The sequence below is a fragment of the Podarcis vaucheri genome (assembly GCF_965113315.1).
Source record: "Podarcis vaucheri genome assembly, chromosome: 12".
Lineage (NCBI taxonomy): Eukaryota > Metazoa > Chordata > Lepidosauria > Squamata > Lacertidae > Podarcis > Podarcis vaucheri.
This window is the reverse complement of record NC_138750.1, coordinates 14629849-14640977: the sequence shown is the minus strand read 5'-3', so window position 1 is coordinate 14640977 and position 11129 is coordinate 14629849. Positions and strand designations below refer to the sequence as shown.

The 11129-nt window shown below is 45.7% G+C and overlaps 1 protein-coding gene across 2 annotated transcripts; it reads right to left on the bottom strand.

Annotated features, from left to right (window-relative positions):
- Positions 1 to 252: 252 nt before the first annotated feature.
- Positions 253 to 10339, bottom strand: CCK (cholecystokinin). 2 transcript variants are annotated; one of them, XM_082193182.1, is made up of 3 exons: positions 10128 to 10339; positions 3800 to 4048; positions 253 to 1187 (listed from the first exon to the last, which is right to left on the bottom strand). In XM_082193182.1, the coding sequence occupies exons 2-3, from the start codon at positions 4044 to 4046 to the stop codon at positions 1057 to 1059; spliced, it is 378 nt and encodes a 125-aa protein (XP_082049308.1). In that variant the 5' UTR covers positions 4047 to 4048; positions 10128 to 10339; the 3' UTR covers positions 253 to 1056. The 2 variants fall into 2 exon arrangements, with proteins under 2 accessions (XP_082049308.1, XP_082049307.1); XM_082193181.1 differs by lacking the exon at positions 10128 to 10339 and adding an exon at positions 5982 to 6229.
- Between the last annotated feature and the right edge of the window lie 790 nt (positions 10340 to 11129).

Sequence of the window (11129 nt, the reverse complement as noted above, 5' to 3'; positions counted from 1 at the left end):
TGTTTTTTGTTTGTTCTTGTTTTTAATAACCATTTTGATTGCTCCCAGTGCAAGAAGGTTCTCATACTTAAGACTGCAATCCTGCACACCTGGGGGGGTGAGTCACATTAAATGTAAGGAGGCTTACCTCTGAGTAAGATTGCACTGCAAACTACTGAATGAGCTTCACCGTAATCACTCTAACCGTATTTGGGGTGGGAGGTGCAGAATCTTCATTTCGTATTTCGAAACAAATGTATAAGTCACCATGAGGCAAGGAATGTTTTGTTTATTCCAGGATTAATCACTGTAGCAGAATGTTCACATTCACTTCACAAAAGAAAATAACCGAACCATCCTCACGTATGTTAAATCAGAAATCAGTTCCGTGTCCAACGCTGCTCTAATTAAATAAAATGGGGGTAGACTTTGAACCCCCTGAAACCATATGCAAAAAGCAGCTATTTTAGTAAGATATGTCATATCCAAGATTTCCACACCGAAATTTAACATCAGTATCACCTTTGCATTGAAAATTGGGCATAGAACCTAAAGGTGAAAATGCTTAGCTGCTGCTGAGGCGCTCATTCTTTTCACCAGAGATTTGTCAGAATTGAATTTGAAATGGATTCTCATAACCATTGAAAAATGCTTTTCATGTTGATATCTGGACAGATTGCCTTTTAATGCCCGTAGAAATTTTTTTGGTTTATATAATGTGCTCCTTTGGAAAATTAACAGTGTATGAAAGATGTGAGGGTATTTTCCTTCTGCAGTGATTGTGACACACATCAACAATTCTGGCGATCAGACAACAGAGGGATGAATGAAATACTTTTTAATATGTCTACAACCGAGTGGTAAGAAACTATAGGAGAAAGATAGTATTTTTTTTCTGGAAAATTCTGCATATGTTTATATAATATATATTGCATTGTATAGTTTTACAGACAAATTTACATCAAATACATATGTTTTCTTTTAAAACACTGATTCGAAAAGGATGATAATTTCCCCCCCACCCTGTACAGAAATGGGACTTGATTTTCATTTCTTTTGAGCATAGTTTGAAGCTCTCTAAGAAGAGTACTCATATTCTTCAGCACTCCGGCGTCCAAAATCCATCCATCCCATGTAGTCTCTGTCTCTTATTCTGTGCGTCGGGTCAAAACTCTGCAATCCCATCACAGAGACCTTTCCAGAAGCACCTTGGGGAAAACAAGAAAATAAAGAAATGGAAGTACATGCTCACTATTGAAATAATAGAGGTACACACACTCTAACAACAAAAGAGTCTTGCAGCCAGAATTTGCCAGAACTCAGTTCTGGCACCTCTTAAGTGGGCGTCATTACCATTCTAAGAGAACGAGGGAGGTGTTTGTGGTGGGTTCTGACATCCCTTTCCCCAGAAAAATAGTGCTCCTCATCTCTATACAGTGGAATCTCGGTTTTCTAGCGTCTTGGAAGCTGAATAATTCGGAATCCGAATGCTGAAAACCCGAAAGTAATTGCTTCTGTTTTCGAACGCACCTCAGAAGTCGAATGGCTTCCAAGGCGCGTTTTTCAATTTCCCCCACTGAACTTGCTGGCAGCCCTTTGCACCTCGGTTGTCAAATGTTTCGGAAGTCGAACGGTCTTCCGGAACAGATGACGTTCAACAACCGAGGTTCCACTGTATATGCAGGGACTATGGGGTGGTGCCTTAAACACATACAAAACTGGGCTGAGGTAAAGGAACACGTTGAGTATACAAAGTCACAGCTAGCTCTGTATTAGAATAATAGAATCATAGAGGTAGAAGGGACCATAAGTATCATCTCGTCCGATCCCCTGCACTGCAGGAATATTTCGCCCAACGTGGGACTCGAACACACAACCCAGAGTTTAAGAGTCTCATGCTCTACCAACAGAGGGAGCCCTTGGCTGGCTGTCTACACTGCCCAGGAGTTTCTTGCCTGGGTTCCAGACAAGTTTCTGGTGATGCCATGAATGAAGCCTTCTACATCCAGAGTATTCACTCCAACATTGATCTATGGCCTTTACCCATCAGAGCCATCGAGCCCATGGATGTGGGAGCATACTGGTCTATCCCATGCCAGATGATGCTCTGTCGGCAAAGCACCACAACCAAGATGCTAATTACTATCTGTAGCCATGCAGGCAATACACATATCTGGTCAAGAAGGAAGGAGCAGATTTAGTTTAGTTTTTAGTTTAGTTTAGTTTAGTTTAGTTTAGTTTAGTTTGGGCCAGTGTTGTAGAAGCATCTCTGTGCGGAATGTAGAACAGTTTTGCAAAATAAGGATAAGACGTAGGCTGCCTAACCCACTGGACATTGGATGTTGCCTGTTGCATCCCCTAAATTGTGTGCCTGGTCCAAGCCCTCTTTACACTGGGAGGTTGGTTGCCACACTCTGGAACAGCACAACTCTGAGGACTGAGGCTCACTTGCTCAATGAGAGCCAGACAACTGCTCAAGTCCAGGGCTGCGCTGTTGTCAAAGCTCCTCCTGCTCCCCGTACTGTGTGAAGCCCTGGAGGTTTGTCCTGAACACAGGGCTGGCTTGCCACATTTTGAAGCAAGTGAATTAATACAGGCACAGCCATTAAGTCCTGAGTCTAGAATTACCTAATGGCACCGCAGAGACGGGGAAAGCCCCGAGGTATTTTCCAGGCAGTTTAAGCACCATCTGCCGGGCAGTGGTTTCCAGAGGGAGTTATCTGAAGAAGAAGGAAGGACAGAGCCTTCCAGACAAGGGGAAGGCAAGTTGATCTGCTCCACAAGGTAGGGGTAGACACCTCATGCCCAGACAGAGGTCTTCTCTGACCTTTCATCACCCGCAGCCACCCTTCTCTGGGCTACCTCTTAGCTGCCATATTACCCCCTTCCCATATTCTCTGCTTCCTGCCAGAGACAGTCCTACCATTAGGCAAAGTGGGGCGACTGCCTCAGGTGGCAAAAGTTAGAGGGACCATTCCCCTTTGCTGGAGAACAGAGCTGTTTTTGCCGCACGGCCCATTTCCAACTGCTAGTCCAGTCAGCTACTGAATGCAGAACGAGGAGGGGGCACCATCTCATCCTTCAACTCAGGTGGAAAAATATCTTGGGCTGGCCCTGTTGCCTGCTTACATAACAGCCTGCTTGTTCTCTGCCTTATCAGCCGGATAGCTCAGTTGGTTAGAGCACGGTGTTGATAACACCAAGGTTGCAGGTTTGATCCCCTTATGGGACAGCTGCATATTCCTGCAGTGCAGGGGGTTGGACTAGATGACCCTCAGGGTCCCTTCCCACAATTCTAGAATTCTAGTTTGCCTTTGTTAGGATGAATGTTGCGACAGCAAATGAAACTTCAAGAGAGTCATTTGGACTCAGATGATGTCTCTGCTTTGTACTCCGTTGGCATGAAGGAAATAACCCTGCCCTATTTCCTCTCTCTAGCGTTTGATCTTTAGAGATAGACTGCTGCTGCACTAGGAGGTTCTATTTTGCTGGTCGGAAGGGCTTGATACTTTCTTCAGGTGAAACTGAGCAAGGGTGTGATAAGGCTTGTCGGAGTAGGTGAAACCTGTACACCCCTCTTTTAAAGGCACCAGCCACTCTTGTATGCATTGAAGAATTGACCTGTTTAATCAACAAGATCCCTTTCCACTGGCTGGACTAACAAGATGCAACCTCACTGCCTGGGCTTTGCAGGGGGGGGGGGAGATCATGACGAGAGAGGTCACCCTGCCTTCCATTTGAAGCTATTCACATGTTGAATTTTCACAGGGGTATTTCTTTGACATAGTGCACTTGGGTAGAAAAATGATTCAAAAGATACCTCTTCGGGCTTGCTGGAGATATTTGGCCAGCAGAGCTCCCAGGTTAGCCTTTGGGTCAACGTTGCCGTCCAGCTGCTGGATAGATTTCCCAGAGCCTGGAGTACGGACATGCCGGTAGTTTTCCAGCAAGCTCTTCTCGAGATCAGTAGCCACAGGATTGGCATTGTGGGATCCTGAAGTCTGCTGCCCCAAGGAGCTTGTGGACAACGCAGCCAGGAGCAGGCAGATGCAGACCCCACTGTACATAGCTAGAGAGGAAAAGGGAGAAGAGATTGTCAAAGATGCTAAAAGGCTCCTTCACACGCAAACCCCCCCCCCATAGTCTACCTCCAAACCAACAAATATTCTGGCAGCTCAATTAGACAAGGAAGAGATGCAGTTAACTGCCCGTGGAGACTAAAGACCACAGAGATCCATGCCCTTGGTTGATTATAGCTTGAGCAAAGATAACCAGTTAATCACTGGGTGGGGGACCAACTGCTTTGACCAGCTGAAAACCATTCCTTGCTTTCCCTTTTGCAGTGCTGGCAGGGGAAAGCGCTTTCCCCTCTTTTGAAAGTGAGATGTTCTGCTTTGGAAAGGCAACGAAATATTTAATATATTAGCATGGTTACGGTTGCTCCGAGTCACTGAATATCATCTCTACATCTTAGGGGGAAAATACAAAGAGGTGTTGACTTCCTTCCTGGATAATGTGAATGCATGGATCTACACCACAAGATCACACTTTCTGCACCCTGCCTTAATTTATCTGGAGTAAATGTATACTCGCTGTTCCAGTTCCAGGTTTGCACTCTGGTAAGTAGAAAACTAGAAAAGCCAAATTCACCTATGAGAAAGAGAACTTTTATTCAGCATCCTGGCTGTGAATCGGGCAGAGCAACTGAGGCTGCAATCCCATATAAGTCTCACCGAGTTCATCAGGACCTGTTTCTTAGTAGACATGCATAAGATTTCAGAATAAAAGGTATTGATTGCCATTAAAGCAGTCTTAGCTATGTGTCCCTTCAGAATACATGTGTGTGAAATACACAACTAATGCTTTTGCTGTGTGTGCGTGTGAGTGAGTGAGTGAGGATGCTTTGAGGGAGTGAAGTAGACACGTCTGAAGATATTTTTGTGAGAGGGTAAGAAATGTAAAGTGAACACTTGATTTTGTGCAGAGCCCACAACTTGACAGATCTATTAAATTCACATGCATTACAGGTTTCAATACAACACCTGTTTCACATACATCTGAGAAATCAGAATATGGTACACCTAAAAATAAGTCCCATTTGTTTATCATCCTGGGTTTAACCCAGCAAGAAAACATAAATGCTTGCATTGGGCTGGAATGTGTCAAGATGTCTCTTACATGCTAAAATCACCAAGCTCCTTAAACTTAAAAAGAAATTACAGCCCCAAAATCATTCAGCAGAGACTCAGCTGCCGTGATGATAAAAAAGGTAGCAACATCCAATCTCCAAGTAACAAATTGTAAGTGAGATACGAAAAAAGAAAATTAAAAAAGTGTTACTTAAATAACCCAGCTGCTAATATTATGGTGTAAAGACTAAAATTCAAATTATACAACCTTTCCAGCTCCCCATCCATAACACATATGCCACTAAAATCCTATAGACACTTACCCGGAAGTTTCATTGAATTAAATGTGGCTTATTTCTGAAGAGTAAGCATGTATAGGATTTCACTGCATGTAGAAATGCCATTCAGATTTTTAAAAGACACCTGAATTCTGTCTGATAAATGTTGGGTTTGGGTTTTCAAAGAGATTTCACAGCCTGCTCCATATAAAAAGTTACTGTAACATTGCCTCTTGGTTTAGCACAGGCAACACCACCCAGCAGGAGCTGTAACTGAAAACAGCAACAGCCTGAAAACTCGGTTTTGTTGCCCAAGATGCTTCCTCAAAATGCAGTGAATTGATCCTGTACATGTTTAGTAAAAGGTTAAGAAAGGCAGAGAGGAACAGTTTTTAAACTCAAAGTGCCTGTGAAGCTGCCTGCAACAGTTTGGAAGACCATCGCTGATTTCATTCTTACAGTTTCTAAGAAAAACTCAGTGCAGTCTGAGAAACCCTTAAGTACAAAGAAAATGAAGCAAAGAAGCCAGCCACCAGCTGTTTCCTTCCCCCACACATCCTAAAAGCAGTTTCTCAGTGAAATAATCATCTCCTACCTTCTAAATGAGGTGCAGGTTGCAGCTGTGCACGAGAGAACAGAGGCAGGCTAGAGGTTGTAGCTGAGCCCTTCAGTGCTGCCCCTTAAATAGTCTGGTCCAGTGTCATCTGTTTGCACAGCTCTGACGCAAGGATGGGAGCACCACGCACTCCAATGTATGGGTGGAGGAAAGGCACTTGTATTAGGGTTGGGGGGTGGGAGAAGTTGCCAAACAAAAGGGTTCAGTTCTGTCTCTGCAGCAAGCAGGGCTTTGCTTCCCTGACATATACTTCTGCCTAGCAATGTTGCAGGGACTTTGACTATGTATTGAGAGAAGAAATGAGAACGACGTTAATTCAGGGGCACTGCTGGAGTGACTTTAATGCAGAGCTGTGGTGAACGGCAACTAGAATTAATGAAGCTATCTTGATTAGGCATCCAAGTCTTTTCACAGGTACACAGCCAAAGCAACTGAGCACAATCCTAAATTTTGCATGGCTGTGATCCTATGCACATTCACTTGGGAATAAGTCTAAAAGGGCGCAGAGGAACTTACTTCTGAGGAAATATGCATAGGGTTTGGGTTAAGATTAGGTTTAAATGTGATAGTTTTAGCATTTTTGTTGCTTTAAATCCTATGGTGCCTCCCACCTCTCTCTCCTGAATATGTTCACCAGCCTGCAATCTTAAACAGATTCACTTGGGTGCACAATCTAACACTGGAACAGGTAACATGGGGCCCTCCCAGGGTACTACAATTCCCATCAGCCCCAGACAGCATAGCCAGTGGTCAGGGATGATGGGAACTGTAATCTGTAACATCTGGAGGTCACTTTGTTAACAGCCCCTGGACTATCAAAACCAAACAAATGATTTGGGAGTCTGGGGTGCAGTCTTGTTACTCCGTGGAATCCTGCAGGTGCTCACATTTGAAACAACTACTCATGGCTTGTCTTGTGATCTTAAGAAGAACAACAAGCTACTTACAGTTGATCTATAAGAGCAAGGAATAGCCAATGTGATGTCCTTTCAATGTTGTTGACCCCTGACCATTCTATCTGAGGCTGATAGAAGTTGTAACTCAACAACATTTGTAGAGGACCATATTGGCTACCCTTGCTGCAAGTTGTACCAAATTCATTGGAACTTCCCAAAGTAATGTGATGGCTGATGTTGTTGTTATTATTATTATTATTATTATTATTATTATTATTCTCTAATAATATAGGGTGGGTTGTTCTTTTGGCTTTTTTGAGAAGCTAAAAGAGTTCTGCACAATGTGTGCTTTGTAAAGCTGAACATTGTGCCTTTTTTTGTAAACTGGCCAGAGGTTTTCTTACAATCAAGTGATATATAAAAAGGTAAAGGTAAAGGACCCCAACAGTTAAGTGCAGTCATGAACAACTCTGGGGTTGCGGTGCTCATCTCGCTTTACTGGCCGAGGGAGCCGACGTTTGTTCACAGTTTTTCTGGGCCATGTGGCCAGCATGACTGAGCCGCCTCTGGCGAAACCAGAGCAGTGCACGGAAATGCCATTTACCTTCCGGCTGGAGCAGTACCTATTTACTTGCACTGGCATGCTTTCAAACTGTTAGGTTGGCAGGAGCTGGGACCGAGCAACAGGAGCTCACCCCGTCGCGGGGATTCGAACCGCCAACCTTCCGATCGGCAAGCCCTAGGCTCAGTGGTTCAGACCACAGCGCCACCCAGTTGATATATACCTTATGTTAATTATATAAATTAAATGTCTTATGGCCTAGCACCATTTGGGGTTTGATGGGTAACCTGTGTGCCAGTTTGAGCTGATGAATATTAACATATATTGTCTGCCACTCACCCTCCAACTAGTATATGTGGGACTGATCCATTGTAGCCTATGGTTTGGAATCCAGAGTGAGATTTCCATGATTTAATCCAAGCCACATTGAATTCAGGGGGAGTTAAACTTAGTCTGGGTCCAATGGTAAGCGACTACTCTGAAGACAAATGGTTTCTGGTTGTATCTGCTGCATGAGGGGTTTAATAATAGTTATCTAAGAAAGTATTGATGCCAACTGGACTGATTCATTTCTCCTCCTCCTCTGGCAGCCTAAAAATGTATACAGATGTGCAGAGGTGGATTTAGGGCACAAGCTACTGGTTCGGTTGCAGTGGGAATGTAAGAGGCAGGTGGTGCTGAATTTTGGCATCAAACAGGATGCATGCTGCTGAAATCTGAGTCTCCAAGATCTGCCACTGAGACGTAATTGTAATGTTGTGGAAAGGAAGTCCACGGCGATCAATGGTTAACAAAAAGAATGGAACGCTTCCAGGTGAGCACCGGTTGTTTCCTGATTCCTTTCAAAAACCCTTTCCACTTTTTAATTTAAAAAATGAAATAAAATTCCAGACAGTGAAGTATGGGAAGCTGTGAGTAATAGACTCTTTACTGAGCAGGAAGGGATCTCAGAAGTGGGTGGGTGGGGGGCAAAGAAAGGATGACGGCCACCCGCCCCCCTGCAAGACATAGCGTCATAGAATTATAGTTGAAATATACCCTGGGAATCATCTATTCTAACCCAGTGCAATGCAGGAATCCTGCCCACAGCCATCCCTAGGTGAGCTCGAACTACCAGCCTTATGAGGAATGGTTGAAGGAGCTGGGTATGTTTAGCCTAGAAAAGAGGAGACTGAGAGGAGATCTGATAGCTATCTTCAAATATCTCAAGAGCTTTCACATGGAAGAGGGAACACGCTTGTTTTCTCCTGCTCTGGAGGGTAGGACTCAATGGATTCAAGCTACAAGAAAGCAGATTCCGACTAAACATCAGGGAAAGCTCCCTGACGGTAAGGTCTGCTTGACAGTGGAACAGATTCCCTCCGGAGGATGTGGACTCTTCTTCCTTGGAGGTTTTTAATTAGCGGTTGGATGGCCAACTATCATGTATGATCTAGTTGAGATTCCCGCATTGCAGGGGGGGGGGACTAGATGAACCTTGGGGTCCCAATTCTATAGAAGTCCACCAATAATAATAAGCATAATAAGCAGAAAGCAGAAATGAGCAAGGAGGACAACGTCAATAATCTTTGGCTAGGACAAGGTACAGTAGTAGTAGTAATAAATATTGTCAAAGAGAAAAACAACTACAAGACTTTTAAAAGACATCTGAAGGCAGCCCTGTTTAGGGAAGCTTTTAATGTTTAATAGATTATTGTATTTTAACATTCTGTTGGAAGCCGCCCAGAGTGGCTGGGGAAACACAGCCAGATGGGCGGAATAATAATAATAATAATAATAATAATAATAATAATAATAATAATAATAATTCCAGTTACAGATAGGTAGCCGTGTTGGTCTGCCATAGTCAAAATAAAAAAAATCCTTCCAGTAGCACCTTAAAGACCAACTAAGTTAGTTCTTGGTATGAGCTTTCGTGTGCATGAGCTTAAGGTGCTACTGGAAGGAATTTTTTTATTTTAATAATAATAATAATAATAAACTTGGCCGCTTCGTCGCCATCCTTTGCCCACGGCGGAGCTCTCCAGGGTGCTGAACCAGCCCCAGCCAAGTCCTGACTTTCGGCTTTTAGGCTTCCCCGTCCGGATCGTGCAACTTTTTGGGGTCCACGTCGGAGGGGAGAGGGATTATGGGGTACATAGGGAGTGGCTTCCCTTCGTCCCCAGGGTTTCAGACCCGGTTCTTCCGGGGCTAAGAGGGCTGAAACCTGGGACGGGGGACCGGACACCCCCTTCGTCGGAGCTAGGGCTCTTTTCTCCATGAGTGCTGCTTGGAAGCTCGCTAGAGCCCCGAGGTGCCTGGACGGGGCTTTTACCCGTCGCTTTAAAAAAAGGAAAGAGAGAAATGCAAACACAGCCGCGCGGCTGAAACCTCGCCTCCTTCCCGGGCGGGTTCAGGGCGCTAAGAAGCGAGCAAACAGTCCCGGGGCCGGGCGCCCGCCCATTGATCCGCCCTGGCGCCGCCGGCGGACCAGGGGATCTCGCAGCGAGGCATCGATCCCAGCGCTGGATTCCCGTCCGTCTGTCGGGGGAGGTCGAAGGGGGAAGCGGTTCTGCAGCCTGGAAACGCAGCGCCGCAAAAAGGGAAACTCCGGAGTGCCCTGGGCTCACATCTCCAGAAAAGAAAACCCCTCCCTCTGGTCCTCTCCAAGAAAAAATACCCGCTTACCTTCTCCTTCTGCCCCGGATAGGTGTAGGGAGTCTCGCTGAACTCGCCCGGTTGTCCCTTTGTGTTTCGAACTTTTCTTTTACCCAGGAAGTTGCTTGGCGCAGCTCCTTCGCCCGCTGCCCTCGCTCAGTGCTCAGAGGCTCCAGAGCGATTTTGGCTGCCAGTGCAGACGCTGCGCTTTCCTCCCGAGACGCTACGCGGGAGAGGAGCTGCGGGGTAGAGGCGATACGCTGCTGAGTGAGGGAGAACTTGGGGAGGGGGGACAGCGGGGCCTCTTCTAGTCCTTCCACTAATTAATTAGTTAATTACCTTTATATCTGCCAAGGAGCTCAAGGTGGCCGGCAGGTGTGCCAACTTCAATAAAATATTGGGGGGGGGAGTAAGCCCCACCCCACATAATCCATCACAGGATGCGGCGCATGCACACCATTTGAATGGCAATGCCCATTCAATAACCCTCAATTATAGGGGGGATTATAACCCTCAAATATTTTATTGGGGGGTCCCTGAAGGGACCTCAGCCCCTAATATGGGGGGGAGTAAGCCCCACCCCACATAATCCATCACAGGATGTGGTGCATACACACCATTTGAATGGCAATGCCCATCAACTTGGGGGGCCCCATAATAACCCTCAAATATTTTATTGGGGGTCCCTGAAGGGACCTCAGCCCCTAATATGGGGGGGAGTAAGCCCCACCCCACATAATCCATCACAGGATGCGGCGCATACACACCATTTGAATGGAAATGCCCATCAACTTTGGAGGGCCCATAATAACCCTCAAATATTTTATCGGGGGCCCCTGAAGGGACCTCAGCCCCTATGAGTTGGCTCCTATGGTGGCTCGCATGGTCCCCCTCCCCGTTTCATCTTCACAACAGCCCCGTGAGGTGGGTTAGTCTGAGAGACGGAGGCTGGCCCAAGGTCACCCAGTGATCTTCGTGGCTCAATGGGGATTGGCATGCTGTTCCCCCAGGTCCTAGTCCAACACTCTAACC